The 19,620-nt window shown below is 39.4% G+C and overlaps 1 protein-coding gene across 1 annotated transcript; it reads left to right on the top strand.

Moving 5' to 3' along the window:
- The first annotated feature begins 5,031 nt into the window (after window positions 1-5,031).
- On the top strand, window positions 5,032-19,405 carry LOC139307268 (DNA repair protein RAD50-like). Its single transcript, XM_070931105.1, has 24 exons — window positions 5,032-5,069; window positions 5,744-5,881; window positions 6,134-6,217; window positions 6,692-6,843; window positions 6,963-7,148; window positions 7,303-7,507; window positions 8,203-8,331; window positions 9,281-9,446; window positions 9,809-9,867; window positions 10,276-10,410; window positions 10,660-10,866; window positions 11,233-11,415; window positions 11,691-11,848; window positions 11,936-12,111; window positions 12,660-12,897; window positions 14,938-15,127; window positions 15,349-15,475; window positions 16,689-16,882; window positions 17,196-17,306; window positions 17,766-17,858; window positions 17,983-18,096; window positions 18,568-18,695; window positions 18,861-18,962; window positions 19,279-19,405. Exons 2-24 carry the CDS (start codon window positions 5,753-5,755, stop codon window positions 19,403-19,405), a joined length of 3,393 nt encoding a protein of 1,130 aa, XP_070787206.1. The 5' UTR covers window positions 5,032-5,069; window positions 5,744-5,752.
- The last annotated feature ends 215 nt before the right edge of the window (window positions 19,406-19,620 follow it).

The following is a 19,620-nucleotide window of genomic DNA, read 5'->3' as shown; positions in this document are numbered from 1 at the left end:
ATGACCACAGAATGGCTTATAGACAGACCCTTTTCACAGAAGTGTCACAGCTGCAGCTAATAAGATAAATAATTGTCCCATGTGATTCAGGTGTGCCAATATACAAGCATTGACAATAGTCAATTGTATTGTCGAGCAAATTGATAATTGGCTCACTTAAATCAAGCATGCCCATTATTGATTTTATTGGTTGCAGCTGCCTATTATACAGTTCATGTGGATTTTAGATTATATTGTTATTAATGTTATGTAGCACACAGTAATTTACATAGAGAATGAAATAAAGACAATTGGACATACAGAGACACAGAGAGGACGCTTCAATGACCTCATTACCGCCATTCACAACCAGGACCTGTGTATTCATGATTTCCCTCCACGTCTTCACCCATTTCACTTGCTTATATCCACCAAACTCCGTTTCTTGACACCTTCTCATAATTGCCTTGTTCAAAATCAATAACAATCACGTGTCTTCCTGATTAGAAAGTCACCAGGAGTGGAAAACACCCAAGGGCATTGAAGCAAGAGTCCTAGCTTTTCTCTCTGATAAGCAGTTGCTTAGTATGAAGTGTGTAATTGCTATTCAGAGCAAAACAAATGCCCCACCAAGAGCTATTCATTGTTGAATAATGGATTTGACTTTATATGGATACAAAGGACATCTTTGAAGTACACAGATGAAATAAAAGTGCTTGGATATGTTAAATGGGTAGAAATTGGCATGTAATACATCATTTGACATAATTTCATATGAATTCATACAATTCATCCAAAGTGTTGTATGACTACATCTAAAGGCAAAGGTGTTAGCTGAAAGAATGGCCCTGGTTTTTGGAAAGGTGCAGAATTTGAAAAGTTGTGGGGGGAGAGGTTTCAGATTTTAATAACATTAAATTGTTATTATCACATTCAGCGTCATCCACTGTCTTCATTGATGAAGGCATATTCAGCTAAGGGCGGTCTAGATCCTGTCTATCCAGCCTATCCTGTCTTCATCTTACATAATATTTAATACTGTCATCAGTCATGTCCTTGGCTGCCTTTTTGACCAAAACTGAGTGAATAAATGTGTAGCCACGCGTGAAGACAAAGAGCAGGGCCTTTATTGAAGTGCACAGTGAAAGTGGCTAAAAAAACTGCCTGGCACAGGCCAAGGGAATATTTCTGTTCATATTAGCTGATGGGATTAAAGTGAGGTCAAAAAAAGTGTACAAAGGACAGAAACTCACATTAAACCTGTGAAAAGAGTATTATGTTTTATCATCAAATAGATTCATTTTGTCCCTTTAATATTATGAGGTGCTATTAATGAACAATGTGAGAGGTAATTTGATTATTAGTACTTTTTAATCTGTGCATGTGCCAAGAAAAACAAAACGCTGTTTGTTCCTGTTCTATTTTTATTTCTCATCCCCCTGAACTGAAACGTATCAAGTGCTTTTTTGGCGGAGACAGCCTCCGCCACTGAAAGTCAAACTCATTTTGACAAATCCTGACTGTGTGGGAGGTGCTGTGCTAGATATGCAGAAGCAGCAGGACTTTAAAATCAAAAAGAAGGGGAAAAATACTTTAAGACACTCCAGTGCTTATACCATAAAGCCCTGAGCACGTCATAGATGTGAAGTCAAACAGATGAAGATGTCACTCTGACAAGAGTAAAATCACAAAGCCACACCAAAAAAAATAACTCCTAAATAACTGTAGATGCTGGGAGATGATTCATTCATAAGTACGTGTACTTAAACTGTTTCTTTGTTGTGTAGTTATTGTGCAGTTGAAAGGAGTTCAGCCTTATTGTCGTACTTTACAACTTAGGAATTGGATGTAAAAAGAAACAGCAAAAAAAGCAGAGCTACGGGTGGCAAGAAGAGGACAAGTCACTATTTACTGAATGCTGGGGAGATGATGGGAAAATACTTTTCAGAACCCAATCCATCTCTATTTTTGGCTCAGAACCATCTGAAGGCCGCTGGCCAAAATGGGCCCTCCTCAGAGCACTCAGTGGGGTACAAACTAAGTCTAGCAATTTGTTGAATCAGAAAAGATTGTTTTGAAAAACGGTTGCTCTTGAAAACAAAATGTATCGCTTTATGGGATTATTGTTGGTTACATTGCCATGAAATGTATAATTTGCCACGAAATGTACAATTTCAATCCATCACACAACAGCCAGACCCACAAAGTATCAGGTCAATGAGCTTTTTTCTTCTTTCTTTCTCTCTCTCAAGATGTTTTCCAGTGAGTCGGCACCACGAGGCTGATTTGCCATCCAAACAGTCCCTGTGGATTTAATGAAATATCAGCCCTGCAATTTTTGTGAAAGCAGTTTACAATGTCAAAAAACAGACAGTTCAGTGAAAGGTAAGTCTGTCAGTTCTGCTTCTGTGTCTACGACTGATGCCTGCTGTTGACTGTTAGTCTAGACCATCTCATTTATTTATTTAGAAGAAAAATATTGCTTTTTCTAACAACCTCTTTCTCTGCTGTTATTTTATGTTACGGTATCTAAATTGTTTCCCTTCCAAGTTCTTTCCCTTGCTCCCTTGAGCCCCCTTTCTTCTTCACATCTTTATTTATATATGAGCAGGAGAGAACCAGCTGGTTCCCGGTTCGTCCGTGTGATTATCAAAAACGCCAAGTAAACCAATTCCATTAGCCATTTAGACAGGAAGGGTGACCGTGGGCATGTGGGATTAGACTTTCACACTCAAACACATACACATAATAACACACACATACACATATACCTCCAGTGGTCCAACACAAGACACAAGGTCATGGCATTTTTATGTTGGGACAGGATGAAAATAGAAAGAGGGCCATGAGCTGGACAGACTGAGGCACAATGAGTCAGTGGGCTGATAACACAGACAGACTGAATCAGTGGGCTGAAAGCAGAAGGCGGTTTGTGGGAGCGTGTGTGTGTGTGTGTGTGTGTGTGTGTGTGTGTGTGCGTGTGTGTGTGTTTCAAGGGGGAGAGAACAGAGAGGAAGTCAGAGGGATGATGTTCTCAGGTTTTTTGGGGGTTAGCTGCAGGTGGTGAACACCAGTCCTGCAGGTCCCTGTGGACATCCGCAAACTGTTCTTCAACCCCAAACACAGGCTCAAAATAACTCATGTCCCTTTTATCCCAATTAGTTTTATTCTCTCCCTCCCTTTCTGACACACACACACACAATACACACACAGTTGCTCTGCTGTCTTGCAAGTTTTATGTTCTTACTCATACCATCTGTTTTTACTCAATTTTGCTTAAGTACTGGAATGTGGAGGAAGGGAAAAATGGAATGTTCCTTTTCTTTGTAAAGATTTATTTTTCATCTTCTCTTCTTATACTATTATGTAGTACAGTTTTTACATTTGGGCTTGCAATCTATTGTAATTTATTATGGAAATGTGTGTTAAACGTATTCTGTTTACTGCTGAAGTAAGGCATCTCATCTGCATCTAACTGGCTTCTAATAACTGAGATACTGCAATGGCCAACAGTCTCACTACAACAGCCACAGCAATACACAATACAACAGCAAATGGGTGTCTAGCAATATCAGGTGAGGAGAGGAGAGGAGAAAGACTATGGTGTGATCTCTGAGATTTGGCAGCAATGGCTTTTACACAGGGGAACACTGTCCTCTTGTGGTAAACGTTTTGAGATGAGAGATTGTCGTGAACAAATAAGAATAGGTCTACTTGAATGAAACATGTTTAGCTAGGAGGACTCATCAGGATCAGTTCTGGACTATGGAAACACATGTTTTATGCGTGTGTCAAATTAAAATCAGACTAGATATAATTCAAGCACAAGCACTAACACAAACTACAAACATGGTGATCGTGACTTACAAACATTTTCAAAGCAGTCAAGGAACAAACAATCCTACACAAGAAAAGTTTCAACTGTTTTGTATTTCTTAAAGGAGGCTGATGATATTCTACATTTTTCATACATTCAACAAATCCCATTTAAAGACCAAAACCAACAATGTATCCTGAACAACTATTGTCTGTGTGCTATCGACCTCAATTGTTGGCCAAAAACTATTAAAAACACATAAATAAGCCACAATGTTGCACTGAGTGACCTGTTCTTTCATTATGATGAAAATGGGCACTGTAGTTTATTGTGAGTCTGCCTCACAAACACCATCCTGTTGCACAAAGTCTGAATTAATCCACTGCTGAAAGTAGTCGCTACCAAAAACCACTATATGCTCCTGTTTTAGTAGTGTCTCCTATAACTACATTGCCCAGCTGTTTTAGGAAATTATTGAGAGATGGACTAATGCATTGTTGGTTTTAATCTTTTTATGGAATTTGTTGACAATAGGAAAGAAAAACCAAATGAATAACACCAGCTATACTCTCAAAGATTTTAGGGATGCAAGACATTTGTTTTTCGGGGTTTCATTTTTACAATGTCTTAATACAGCTTCGTAATTCTTCCACTGCAGCAGCTGAGGATTGGACATTATCTTTGAAATGTCAGTTAGAATATTTGGGGTGGGATAATGAATGTTTTTTTAGGGATAGCATACAAGTATTGGGATAAAGTAGCAGAAAAGTTTCCAAAATGCTATTCAGATGCAGACAATATTCAGACAGAGATTAGCATGTACAGAGCAGGGGCTGAGGGGAAATTAAGAAGCAGGAAAGACTGAAAGACAGAAGCTCATGATTTGATGAGAAGTACTCACTGGTTAGTCTTGTGTCAGTCACCACAGAAGAAGATTGAACTGACCCGACCCTTGGTCATAGAAATGGAATGAATAGAAGGCGCGCTTACGTTTGTATATTGATAATTCATTCATTTAGAGCAGTGACTATCACTGCAATTAAATCGCTCATGAAGTCATTGTGTAACATGAACATTCATTTCATATGTGGACAGCACAGTAGCAAAGAAAAAAAGGAGCATATTCGTCGATTGCGAGAACTTCCTTTCTATACGTTCTTATTCTATGTTTACGAGCCTAATCCCGGAAGTCAGAAGTCGCCGCGTTTCACGTCACATTCCCCACAGCGCGAAAACTGTACTTTCACGTTTGAACCAAAAACAACACTTTGAGGTGAGTTGAATTGATAGCACGCATACGGGCTGAGATTACTGCAGTTAACGAAAAGCATTGTTTTTCTGCACGGAGGAGGAGTTTGTTGGACAGCGAGTCGCTAGCCTTCGCAACAACAGCGTAGCATATAGCCAAACTTACGTTGTTAGCTAGCCTGCTGAACCTAACTAGCTAGCGTTGAGTGTAATGTCACTCCTCCTTAACATCATGACAGTGCGTGTTACACACAACAAGCCCGTGTCTAAAACTTTAACGCTAGACGTAACATAATTCTTTAACTTACAGTGAAGTTCAGAAATATCGTCAGTAAGTTACTGTTTATTAAGACCAGTATTTGCGTAATTAAGTTTTTTTTTTATTAAAGTCAACTTACACTTGCATTTTCTTCTCATCTAGAAGGAATTAATGATCATCAAGATCGTTACATGGTTAGAAGTGATTTGGTGATACATAACTCATTAACTCAAACTGAACTAACTGTTGTGCTGAGTGGTCGACATAATTAATGAAGGTTTGTTAGCAGAAACATTACTGTAAAGGTAATGTCTTGAAGTCAATGTCTTGTGACACGTGAATAGACATTCAAGACAAGGCAAATTTTCAAGGCCTGTTTTCATCACTGCTGCTGATTTAAGTCACAGTTTGCTCTCTCGCTGTCTCTTTCTCTTTTTCAGAAAGCAAAAATGTCAAAGATAGACAAGATGAGCATCCTAGGGGTGAGGAGCTTTGGGATTGAAGACAAAGACAAACAAGTCATCTCTTTCTTCAATCCTCTGACTGTGCTGGTTGGACCCAACGGAGCAGGGAAAACGGTATGAGAACATGTTTTGAGGAGAGCAAAGGTTGACTGTGATGCATGACCTGTAGAGAATGAACAAGAAAGTTGACAGTATGCCTTTGACATTATACATATGCATTGGGATTAGGCTAGCTGGTCTGATGATTTGTTGTCTTTTTCTTTGTGTTTTGCAAGTAGCCACAGCAAATGTTGGATAAAATATTTCAAAATGATAAGTGCAACTCTGATGTTTTAATTCTTGTTCAATATGACAATGTGTTTCCAGACTATTATTGAGTGCCTTAAGTATGCAACATCAGGAGAACTTCCCCCTGGATCTAAAGGAGGTGCTTTTGTTCATGATCCAAAGGTGAGCTCCATCTCTTGTATCAGCGAGGTACCATAGCTGGCATTATAACTTTTTTTTTTAGCAATTTTCTTTATTACTCTCAATACTTTACTGCTAGTTATTGCTGTTGCAATTTCCACCAGTCCACAGTATTCTATTTACTGCTACTCTTTATTAGTTCAACAAGTTCATTTGAATGTTTGTATTGTCTTTACTATTTTAATCCTAACATAATAAAAGAAAACTTGAAAGCAGCAATGAGACTCCTGACTCCTCTATACCTGTGCTAAAAATCTTTATCAGTATGTGAGAAATTCATGTACTACAAATCCTGTCATGAGATTTATATTCATACTTTACCTCTGTATAAAAAGCTCATAATGCTTTTCTGTTTTTGTCTGTGCAACTATTAAATGAACCAGAGCATTTTTCCGATCAGATGAGGACTACTGAGGCTATCCTTGTTAAAGTAAATTCATGCTGTGTGAATTGCAGGACGCCCATGAGACGGACGTGCGAGCACAGATTCGACTCTTATTCACAGACGTCAACGGAGAGAAAGTGACTATCCAACGCTCCATGTCCTGCACTCAGAAGGCAAAGAACTACTCCTTCAAAAGCTTGGAGCAGGTCATTACCAGAATAAAGTAAGCCACAGTCTCAAGTTTGTTGAATGTTATGTTGAAAACATTTTTTTCTCTCTGAACTGATATTAATGTTACATGACCCCTTTCTTTACATGTGACCTCCATCATCATTCATCCAGAGACGGCGAGAGGGTGAGCTTGTCATCAAAGTGTGGTGAACTGGATCGGGAGATGATTTCCTCACTGGGTGTGTCGAAGCCTGTGCTTAATCATGTCATCTTTTGTCACCAAGAAGAGTCTAACTGGCCACTTAGCGAAGGCAAAGCGCTCAAAGACAAGTTTGACTCCATCTTCGCTGCAACCAAGTAAAGCCAACTCATTCCTACATGCTTGTCTAATTTTTTTATTTCTAAATCCTCACATTACCTGAAATTAATCCAAAGCAAACATGCACCGAAGTAAAAATATTAACCTGCATATGCCATGCTCTTTATTACAATGTCTTTGTGTTTCTCCCAGGTATATCAAAGCTCTGGAGACGATGCGTCAGCTGCGTCTCAAACAGAGTCACACAGTCAAAGAGTGTCAGGTGGAGCTGCGCTACCTGAAGCAGAACAAGGAGAAAGCCCTGCAGATTAGAGAGATTGTGGCCACCAAGGAGGCTCAGCTGATGGCCTCTAAAGACAACATCCAGCGTATAGAGAACCAGATCGATCCACTGGAGGTTGGTTGATGATGTATGTTTGTGTGTACTGCATGTTGATATACATGTTTAAAGACAAAGCCAAACGGACGATGGTTAAGGTGAGAGATTTTACACATAGTTCAAGTTGTGTAAGCAGTATTTCTTTGTATGAAACAGGTTGAGGGATGCATTGAATCAATTGATCATTTATCTAATAATTTCACTGCTAACAGTGTTTGAGAGTAGACTGTCAATCCTGTCACTTGCTTTAATAACTGGTTGGAGGGGCACGTCTGACAAAAAGCAAGTTGTTTTGCACCTTTGTTCTCAGGAAGATTCTTACAACAATGCATATTAACATGTATTTCGAGAAAAAAAAATAGAGCTGTAACTAGGTCGTTTTCAGATTTTTTTTTGTTTGTTTATTTGTCATTATTGAATGTCAAATATAGAGAATAGAGAGAAAAGTTTGCATTTTACAGTTGTAATCATCAAATATATTGTATTTGACCAGTAAATTATAAATTTGTCAAGTCAGTCATCTCATCAATTAATCAAGTACAAGTTTCAGTACTAGATATTGTTATCACTCTGTAATTAGGTCAGCTGAAATCACATGATTTAATATAAACACAGTAAGCGCTGGAGGCTAACTGTGTGTTTATGGGTGTAGGCATGTCTGTATAACAGTAGTGCCCCTTATGTTATCAATTAACTTGTATAATCATTTTCAGAATCGAATGACAGATATTGACATGAAACTGGGGAAAGTGATGAAGCTGGACAACGACATCAAGGCTTTAGACAGCAGGAAGAAACAGATGGAGGAGGACAACAAGGAGCTGGAGGAAACAATGGAACAGGTAACCTAAAAATATGTAATATATACACGTAAACAAACATGAGTTATTTATTTTTATGATGAGGTTGAACAGGAATGAGAAACAAATAAATGACTGCGCACCCCCCCCCACAGATACCACTAATTGTGGAGGCAACACATTGGCTGAAATGTTTTGGGAAACCTGACAAGAGGCTTGAACGATAATTAAGGATGGATAAAAAAGAATAGAATATTAAATGCATGAACAAAGATGATGAGGTTAAAAAGAGGAAAACACAGCAGGTCTCCTCATTTGTCTCTCTGTCTGAGCGTTTATTTAGCTAAACACCTGCTTAATAATACCCCAGACTCAACTCTGTATGAAGTTTCATTAACCTAAATGGGAAACTAATAGAAAGACTGCAGATGGTGAATGAGGTTGTTGTAATTCTGTAATGACAAGCCAGTTCATCACTGGCCTGCATTGATATGAATGTCTTTTACGACTGCTGGACGCTCCTCTACCTTACAGGAGCCAGGAATCTCTTCCTTCCATCTGTTTGGTGCTTCTCAGTTGTGTTTGTGACTGCGTCTGAAGAGTGTGTTTGAGAGTGAAAGCATCAGATGAATTGTTGGCGTGACAACACAACTTGGTTGAAAATTTAAGGTTCTTTGTGTGAAGAATAAACATTTAGTGTTTTTCAGAATTATGACCACAGTTTCTACTTGCTTTCTGTTGCAAAGTGGTTATAGTCATTTCTGTCTCCCCTGGACTTCAAAGTGATTGACTTGCACCATGAAGTAGTTGCAGTAATGCCTCACATTTAATGTAGTTAAGATGTAATGCTCTAACTGTATGCAGGCATTGTTACACCTAAAGTAGGTATAGACCTATTGGTGCATACGTTTTTGTCACGAAAGGGCCCAGTGGAGTCCAACCTCTGACCAGTTCAGAGCCACTCTGAGCCAGTGAACTGTGTATGTGGCAGGTGTTCCAGGGTTCAGACGAGCACCTGCAAGACATTTACCAGAACCACCAGAGGACGGTGAGGGAGAAGGAGCGGAGGCTGACAGACTGCCAGAAGGAGCTGGAGAGAGCTGGTCGGGAGTGTCAGAGACTCAACAGAGTCAAGTCTGATCTCCTGGTAGAACAAGGTACACACACCTGCGCACATACCAATCTGTGTACCAGGGTAACTAATCAACTCTTTAAAATGTTGCCCAAAATAGCATTTTGCTTGCACGCCTTACACCCATATGTATAATTGAATATATTCTATTCTTGATAGCATACGTCCTTGAGTGCACTGGCAGAATATAGAATCAATCTTAGAAACAAGTTCTGGAAAGACTTGAAATACTTAATAAAAAAGGTTTTTATTAAGTAATAAAAGAGGTTTTTCCTTCAAGGAAAAAAAAAAAATTGTGATGGATAAAAGGAAGGATTGACAGACAGGTGGATCAAGGGGGATATTTCCTGAAGGCTAAATTTGCTGCTGTCCCCCACCTTTTCCCAGGCCGTCTACAGCTGGAGGCTGACCGTCACACCCAAAACATCAAGAACCGCGACACTCAGGTGAGACAGAAAAATCACCTCTATGCACTTGTACTGCAGCAGAAAAGACACTGTTAGTTGTTTGTTTGGAAGGGATGCACTTACATTTTTGACGACATCTATCCCTTGTTCTCATGGAGGTCAAATGCACTTTGACCTTTTGGCCATTGTAAGTTTCCCAGTTTTGCTAATGGTCCCTTAATTACTGTAACCATGTACAGTAACTATACTGAAGTCTAGATATTGTTACAGATATAAAGAAACAAAAACTGTTGGTTTGTAATATGTTGAATTACTTACAAAATGTAAAAAGAATGCCATTATTTTAATTCAGTGCATGGACTGTACCTAAAGATAAAAACAAAATACAATTTATTACAAAACATTTTGATTTTGTTTGATATAACTACTCACATTTCTCTTTCTCAGGTTCGCTCTTTGTCATCCTCTCTGGAGATGGAAGGTTACGACCGACCGCCCTTCACCACTCTTCAGCTCGAGAGCTTTCATCGTCACGTCACACAGAGACTGGAGCAGGAAAAAGAGACAGTCAGTCAGGTTATGGTAAGAAATGCTCTGTTGTGTATGATGATGATATATGATGTGGCCTTTATCAGTGACAGGACTGATTCAGTCTGATATTTTGAAAGTCAGATAGAATCAATTAAATGTAATTTGTTTTTTTAAACAAAATGTTGATAGTCAGAGCTTTAAAATGTACACATTTAATATACTAGAATGTCTCTCCAGATCACGAATAAATGTGCTATTCTTGACTGTAATCCCTGATCCCTTATTATTCTGTCCACTCAGGCGGACCTGCAGGAGAAGGAGCAGCAGAAGCAGCAGTCCATTGATGAAATGAGGGATAAGAAGACTGGCCTGGAGAGAACCGTGGAGTTGAAGAGAGACCTGCAGGGAAAGAAGCAGCAAGAACTGAGGAATGTCAGGGCAGAGCTGGAGAGGCTGGAAGGTTCATCTAGCCGACTGCAAGAACTGGAGAATGAACTGGCTAAAGTGGTGAGTATACACACAGGTGAGAGGTGTGTCTAACTGCGTGTTTGCTTGTCTGTTGTTTTGTTTAAGTTTATTGTTTTCTTCAAGTCACTCTCCCTCTTGTTCTTTTCATTTGGAAATGTTTGTAAAATACTGTAAAAAGGATCAGCTATATGGATGTGTGCATAAGTGTCAGCTTTTTTATGCATTTCTTTCTCTGAGCATTAAAGAAAGATTCTTGTTTTTTTTCCTTTGTTAATTTTTTACAGGAAGTATTTCTCTTGCAAGATACTTTTAAACCACTGGATTCATTGTAAAATAGAAGTGAAACATACATATCCGTAAGTGCCATGTGTTCTGATCGCACTACTTGTGTGGTTTCCTCTTCAGGAGCGTGAGCTGCAGAGCGCAGTTCAGAACTCCAACGTGGAGGAGCTGAAGGCCGAGGTTGTGGGGCTCCAGAGAGAAAAGGCTGAATTTGACCGCACACAGAGACAGCTCGACAAAGAGATGGAGATGCTCAACACACACACCACAGCACGCACCCAGATGGACATGCTGAAAAGAGACAAGGTAATGTGTAAACTAGGTTCACTGGAAGGCAACTGGGGTTTAACATTCTCCCCCTTCTGTTGTCAGGCTTGAGCCTCTCGCGCTAAACACAGATTACTATACTACACTATTTTTTCCTCTCTCTAAGTAAGACTGAGTGACCTTTGATGGTGGTAATTTAACCCTGGGTGCTCATCTCCTCTCTGCTTTTCCTCTTCCCGTCTTCGTCTTTCCTGCTCCTGTCGTCTTTCCTTTCTCTGTTGGCTCCCCTCATCTTTCCTCTTTCGTTCCTCCAGACAGAGAAGGAGGAGCAGGTACGTAAGATCAAGTCTCGTCACAGCGAGGATCTGGTGTCATTGCTGGGTCACTTTCCCAACAAGAGAGAGCTGGAGGACTGGATCTATGCCAAGTCTAAGGAAATCAACAGTACCAGGGACAAACTTGCCAAACTCAAGTTAGTAAGATTTATTTACATTAAAGCTCACACATGATAAAAGAAAGGCACTGACCAGTATTATGTCATGATTTTCATTATTTTCAGTAAGGACCTGGCATCAAGTGAGCAGAATAAAAGCCACATTGCTGCTGAGGTACGGAAGAAGGAGCAGCAGTTAGCCAGTGACGAAGAGAAGTTCTTCAATGTGTGTGGCAGTCAGGATCTGGAGCAGGACTTGAGCAAACTGCAAGAAGATCTGGAGAAGGTTTCCAAACAAAGAGGTGAATGCTCCGAAATAGAAATTAGAAGGAGCTTCTTGTCATAGACACTAATGGTAGTCTAAACCTGGAGAAGACCTTCAAACAGAGAGGTAAGATGACATTTGAAGTGTAACAAAAAAAAGCCAGCCAGGTAAGGTCAGGCACCCCTAGATGCATCACTAGATGATTGGATGAGTCCCAGATAAATCCAGAATCTGCACATTGTTGCTGTTTTGATTTGAATGGGTCAGTTTTTACCCTCCAATGCACCTAACCTCATCATGGATGAATATAATGTATAAATGAGCATCTTTTTCTGAAATCATTACCTAAATGCTACCACGTGTACTATATTGACCACTATTTTATTATTATATTGTATATTATTTTAACTTTGTAATGGCCTTCTGTTGTAGTTAGTGTCATTATTGGTAGCGTTGATCTCTATGCTTGGAGTAAAACAACCAAGGAGCGGACACAGGTCAAGTAGCAGTCATGTCTGTGCTCATTTTAACCTCCATAGTAAAGTCATGAATTTGTTCTCTCTTCTTCCACCTGTGTTTTTATAGCCATGCTAGCTGGAGCCACAGCAGTGTACACCCAGTTCATCAGCCAGCTGACAGAGGAGAGAGAGCCCTGCTGCCCTGTGTGCCAGCGGACGTTCCCCTCAGATTCTGATCTGCAGGAAGTTATCAGTGACATGCAGTCCAAACTACGCCTGGTGCCAGACAAGCTGAAAAACACAGAGCAGGACCTGAAGAGGAAGGAGAGGAAGAAGGATGACATGATGGCTCTCAGACCTGTCAGGTATGGAGAACGCTGGCTGTGGAAAGACAGGTTATGTAAAAGTGTACTGGACTGTTGGGAAATATCAAAAAATTAGATATACTTTCAATTTTTATCTATGACTGCAGGATTTTCGTCCCAACTTTTAGTATGGTCATTCACTCTTGCACTCGTACTTAAAGGACTCAGACCAAATTATAAATAGGTATCAGGTTGGCACGACCGCAAGGAAGCAGTGGCATTATTTGAAGCACAAGATAAATCCAGCACACTCTTGTGTTTTCAGAATCAGAATCAGGGTTTATTGCCAAGTTGGTTTTCACATATGAGGAATTTGCTTTGGTATTTTGGTGCATAACAAAAAAGAAACAAGTATTCAAGAAATATGAATATAAAATAGAGAAAATTGAGAATAAAAATATGAAAAAAATATTATAAAGTACAACATATTTGTTTTTAGAAACAGATATGTCCATAAACACATCTTAAATCAGCTTGAGCATCATCTTTATTAGTGGTTGTCATTCCTCATGAAAGAGTCTTGCTACAGGGTACATGAATTACACATGATCAAGACAATTTAAAAAACTAAAATTGTCCAAAAAATCCCTGATGTATTCATCCAGTCGTAACACACAACAGACTGTAGACTTGCTTGTCACTCTAAAAATAGATATTCAGTTCTGTGTTCATTCAAGCAGTATGGCATGTAGAGAAAGCAGGATGAGTTCTCACCAGCCCACAGGGGCTGTGTACCACAAGATTGTTATACTGAGTTTGATTTATGAAAATAAAGATAAATGACCACGAAAAATAACACAAAGGACAAATATAGAATTTATAGAACCTTTTTTAAAAACTAAAGCTGTGTTTGTCATCTAAATAAGTCTGCTACTGCTGTTTGGACTTTATTTTCATAGTTTTCTGTAACGTTTGATAATCTAAATAGAGTATTTGTGTATTTGGTGATTTTTCTTTTAACATCATTCACAAAAGTCTTCTTCTTTTTCTCATTTGTTTGTTGAAGAGAATAGAGTGCATGTTTTATGAGATGTTCCCCACTAGATGGAGCTATAATCTCATATGATTGAGATTTTATTTCTGGTTCTCTCCACTGACTTTTCATGCCCTGAGCAGAACCCCACAGTTGAGAGTGTAATGACCCAGCAGCCACTCCCCTTACCTTTTTAAAGAAGAACTTTAAAACTTTCAACAACTGTGATGATATTCAGATAAATTGAATATATTGAACTTGTAGAGGAAAGCTCATTCAGAAGTAACAAATATATGAAGTACAAAGCATAAATATGTATTTAATTGATAGACCTCCCCAGAAATGCCTGCAACCAAAACATATTTTTGGGCTATGGTGGAACTTGTGGTTCAGAGGTATGAGACATGTAATTTAATTTTCACAAAAACCCAAGATTCACTTGGTTTTTCCAGAGTTTGTCTTCAGTCTGTCATCAGCAAGTAGAAGGACGTTTTTTTTTTCTGAGATTATTTTGTCAAACTGCCATTTCTAAGTATGAACCTTAAATAGTTAAAGAATTGCATTTACCATTTTTGAAATAATAAACAAAATCAAGGAGGGACATTACTGCAATATTCTTATAAAATCCACTGACTGTGAGTGTGGATAGGAGGCCTTCTTGTTGTTCTGCTTGAGTTGGGTTGAATAGGGCTGATCACCATGTACTCATTTAGTGTAGACGTATCCAAACAGATTTAACTTTTATTGATTTTCTTTTGCACACTTAGAGGTAATTGATTCGGCATTCTCTTAGCCTTTTACCTTTTTATTTTTCCAGATAAAAGATAGAAATGAAAAGTGATTTAGGTGTACCCTCAGGACATCAAATCCAGATAATCCTTCAAATTATTAATTATCTGGGTGAGTTGAAACATCCACAGGAGACCTCAGAGTAAACAGTTCCCTAAAGAACTGCAGCGTGTCAAAGAAGAGAGAACATTGGATGATAGTATCTAAGTAAATATACACCAACATACATCTTTATTTTCCGCTCAAAGTGTAATTCTATTCTCTTTCATGCCTCCCAGGCAGTCCATCGTGCAGTTTCAGGAAAAGGAGTTGCCTGAGTTGAGAAACCGCCTGCAGACTGTGAACAGGGAAATCGAGAGGCTGAAGGGCGATGTGGAGGAGCAGGAGACTCTGCTTGGTACCCTGATGTCAGAGGAAGAAACGGCCAAGGCCTGCCTGCAGGACATATCTCTCATGGACAGATACTTGGTACCAACCTCCTGTCTGTCTCTCTTTTTTGACCACCTCTGTCTCTTTCCATCCTGTACACTGACCAGTTCCTGACTGTGCCTTTCCTATGTCTTTCACTCTTTTATCTTTCCATCCAGTACATCCCCTCTTCCTCCAGATGGAACCTATCAGACTCAGTCTCTCTAATTTCCTGATGTCAAAGTTTACTGTCACCTTACTGTATTTTTCTTTCTTTCCAGATGGACCTTAAAGAGGTGGAGAGGAAAATAGCTCAGCATGCAGCCAAACTCCAGGGAGTAGACCTGACCAGAACCATTCAGCAAGTCAGTCAGGAGAAACAAGAAACTCAGCACAAGCTGGACACCAGTAAGATGACTGCATACACACACTTGGAGGGAAATTCCATTTTCCTACAGTCTGGGTCTTATGTTGTAGTTTTGCAACCACAGTTATTTTACTCATCTTTAATTGCTGAGATGTGGGGCCTCTTTAGTCCACTTAAAGTAGGTAGTTTGTTACACATAACCATCTGAGAAGTCGTCCTTTGAAACAGTTTGGAAAAGGGCAAGCACCTTCAAAAATACTTGGCAGGTGATTGGATGAACCATCTGTCTATCACAGGCTAACTTCAACCAATCAGATCAATGAACCATATGACGTATTAGGAGAGCCAGTCAGGAGAAGAGTGAAAATGTCTTCTCCTTGATGAATTGTTGGTTTCCATTTAAATTAATATATATATATATATATATATATATATATATATTTTTTTTTTTTTATCCCACTTGCATCATTGTCCACAAAATAACACACAATAAAACCTTACGCCAAAATACGTAACAAAAATAAATCTAAGCTCAGGTTACTTACTTACTAGCACTCAGAGCTATCAGTGGTCTTCATTTTCTATCAGCGGATGGAAACTTTGTGCATGTGATGTGTGAACGCTGAACGGACACAGAGCAGTGCTGTCCTTGTTTTTGGCTGTAGCTACAAAGTTGTACATATCACACTCAGTTGCAAGTTTGTTAGGTACATCTAGCTAAAACTAATGCAGTCTTCTAATACAACAGTCCTGCAATAAATCCCACCTTCATGAAGGTTGAATCAACACCTCTCTAAAACAGTTTCAACAACAACTGAACGTTAAAACCTTCATTATTAGCATTAGACTGCATTTGTTTTAACTAAGTGTACCTAATAAACCGCCAACTGAGGTTTTTTTTTCTTGCTTCAAAAATAGGCTGAATATCCCAACGATGTGGATGAGCAAGACTTTATGCAACTTAAAGACAAACCACACAGACCATTTTGTAGACAATAGGTTCAGAATTTGATGAATTGTGTTTTTACCTTCCAAGCCACCATCACTGTTTTTTGGCCATTCAGGTGCTTCCATCATTAAAGCCACAATTAATCTAACAACCTATGGTGTGCTTTGGAAAACATCTACAGTAAAGGTCACTTGTTGGTCCCCAGCTGTTCACATCAGGAGTCAGATGGAAAAATGGAGTTGAAGCAGTTTTAAGATTCTTTGTTTTTTCTCTTTGCCTGTTTGTAACATTTTGTGTCCTCACAGCATCCAGCAAGATGGAATTGAAACGTAAGCTGATCCAGGACCAGCAGGATCAGATTCAGATTCTGAAAAGTGCTGTGAATGAGACGAGAGCAGAGAAACTCCAGCTGAGCAGTGATATGCAGAAACAGCAGCAGCTGGAGGAGCAGTGTGTCGAGTTCACCACTGAAATCCAGGCCTTAACCAGGGACATCAGGGTACATTTTATTGTTTTTCTTTATGTAAGCTTCTTCTTGTATGATGCTGATGTAGAGGCACTTGTGAATTACTGTAGCTCTGTGCACAGCCTGCATTAATTCACTTATACCTTTGTTAGTCTTACTGTCATGTACACAGTAAAAATAATCTTGTGGTGTGTACTTTTGACATTACCTTTAATTCATTGGTTTCTGTTTGACATATTATTGTTTGCTTAATTTCTTTTTTTCTAGGTGTTTGGTAAGAAAAGAAAGTCTGCGTTCTATAAATATGCCAAGTTGTCTCTTTTCCTCTCACTTCGTGTCCAACCAGGAAGCGAAGGAACAGCTGTCCCCTTTGTCTGCTGCTCTGGAGAAGCTGCAACAGGAGAAGCAGGAGCTGGTGGAGCGCAAGAGGCAGAGGCAGGAAGAGGGGCAGGAGAAGGTGGACACTATCTCACTTTTGTCTCTTTCACTGTTCTCTTTCTCTGTACTGAAAACTCAAATTCACAAATTCATCAACAAACTGTTGTTTCACTCACATGGGACTTGACAAGGTAGATTATATCCTCCTTTCCTTGTGATCTCTTTCCTCTTTTGGTGTTACTACCTCGATTTGTTCTTGTTCTTGATTGTTGTGCTTCCTGTTCTTCTGTGTTTCTTTTCTCTTACATTTAGCTACTGGTGATATTTAATAGTGAAACGTTAATATTCAACAGTGAGTCAGCATTATATTAACAAGCCTAGACAGTTGTAAAAACACTTACTGCTGTGGCTCCACACGTAACAACTAATATAATGTAAACCAAGTCACAAATTAGGCAACACAAGAATCTTTAAACTTCTTCTGCTACATATGATTCATCTTAATCTAGTCACTATTCTAACACTTTGTCACTGACAGATCAATTCCATCAAAGAGAGAGTGAAGACGATCACCACCTTGGAAAGAGACATCACCAAGTACGTTGATAACGGCAAAGACAAATACAAAGAGGTAACATCTTCGCAATATCATCATCCATGTTTCTGTTTCCTCCATTGGTCATTCTGTGATGGACATTACATTACAATATTATTCATTGATTGAACAACTTTATTGACATCGTCTGTTGTTACAGCAAAAAGAGTCTGAGCTTCAAGAGACCAACACTCAGCTCCATGAGGCTGAGAAATGTAAAGAGAAGATCAACAAGGAGATGGGAAACATCCGCCAGGACATAGACACTCAAAAGGTACAGCCACCCGGATCTTTCTGTCTCTTTTCTCCTACTTTTTAAAGAAAGTTGTAAGTTCAATCCACCATTGTACTGGTTGGGGCCAATAAAGCCTTAGTTATTTACTTTAACTGTCGAAGTTGTATCCTGTTTTGCATCTATTTAGCAATTTAACAGTGACACATTTGTCTGTATGTTCCTTAACTGTAAAACGCAGAGGAGAGTCAGGGTTTCTGGCACAACTTCACCTACTTACAAGTTACACGGAGCAGTCTCAAAGAGTCAAAACTCCAGCAAAACTTGAAGCATTAAAACCAGCTTTATTGACGTTTTGGTTTGTGGCCTTCATCAGTGTTGACCCTGAATGCCTGCCCAGCTCGTAACTCGCATCACATCACAGTATCACATGCAAGTTGTGCACTGAGGGAACCTGTAGGGATACGGCCCTGTAGTTGCAAAACACATTTTTAACTTATTTATATTTCTTAGGTCCAGGAGCGCTGGTTGCAGGACAACCTGACCTTGAGGAAGCGTGTTGAGGAGTTGAAGGAGGTTGTGACTAAACGCGAGGCACTTATGAAAGACATGGGCAACATGCAAGTTTTGCAGCTACGCCAGTAAGAGCACTACACAGTTATCGATTATCTGTAATAAAAAAAGGATAATAACTTACAAAAGGGAACCAAGCTGCACATAAGACGTCTGCGTTGTCACACTTGAATGTGTAAAGGTGAGAGGTTAGCCACAATGTTTTCACCTCACCGCTTTCTGTGGTTGTCCAGAGAACGACGTGAAGCAGAACGCAAGTTGGAAGACTTGAAGAAGAACCGCAGTATTGCACTGGGTCGTCAAAAAGGCTTCGAGGAGGAGATACTGCATCACAGGTGAGATGTGCAGGTCTATCGTTGGGTTTACGCAGACCAGAGCTTAACCGAATTCAGCTGAGATGTTCATTATACCAATCTACTATCTTAGGCTGACCTATGTCAGTGCACCTTTAGTGCTGAGAAGAGAAATGATTCCTCGTTAACATTTTCATCACTTGATGATTGAGCAACAGAAACACAGGTAGTTGTTTCACTGGTTTGTGTCCAGTCCTTTGGCTACTTCAGAATTCATCACTATTGATGAACCCTGCTTTATATTATCATATGATTTTTTTCATGAATTGAACTTGCTCATTGAATTGACTGCTTGCAGAAAAGAGCTGCGAGAAGATCAGTACGACAAAGCTGATGAGCGATACAAAAACAAGATGATCACAATGAGGACCACAGAACTGGTCATTAAAGACCTGGATCTCTACTACAAGGCCCTTGATCAGTAAGTGTCGCCCTAACATGTACACACACACACACACACACACACACACACACACACACACACACACTCTTATGGTACGTACAAACCACAAAAGTATTTGTCAATCTAATTCAAGGTTCAGGTTTTCAGGGATTGCAATGGAGCATAGGTAGTAATGTAAGTAGTCTTATCTATCTTTGTTTTTGTTTTTTTAATGTGAATTATAACCCGCAATTTTGT

Source organism: Enoplosus armatus, unplaced genomic scaffold (assembly GCF_043641665.1).
Source record: "Enoplosus armatus isolate fEnoArm2 unplaced genomic scaffold, fEnoArm2.hap1 Scaffold_60, whole genome shotgun sequence".
In the NCBI taxonomy this organism is placed as follows: domain Eukaryota; kingdom Metazoa; phylum Chordata; class Actinopteri; order Centrarchiformes; family Enoplosidae; genus Enoplosus; species Enoplosus armatus.
Note: the sequence above shows the minus strand (reverse complement) of the source record. Positions and strands in the feature narration are given on the sequence as shown.

Bases quoted from the DNA above. Each gene is read 5' to 3' on its own strand.
- LOC139307268 (XM_070931105.1), top strand. From the start codon at position 5,753: ATGTCAAAGATAGACAAGATGAGCATCCTAGGGGTGAGGAGCTTTGGG. The intron at 8,332-9,280 runs GTAACCTAAAAA...TGTATGTGGCAG, and splicing joins TGGAGGAAACAATGGAACAG to GTGTTCCAGGGTTCAGACGA. The intron at 18,696-18,860 runs GTAAGAGCACTA...GTGGTTGTCCAG, and splicing joins CAAGTTTTGCAGCTACGCCA to AGAACGACGTGAAGCAGAAC.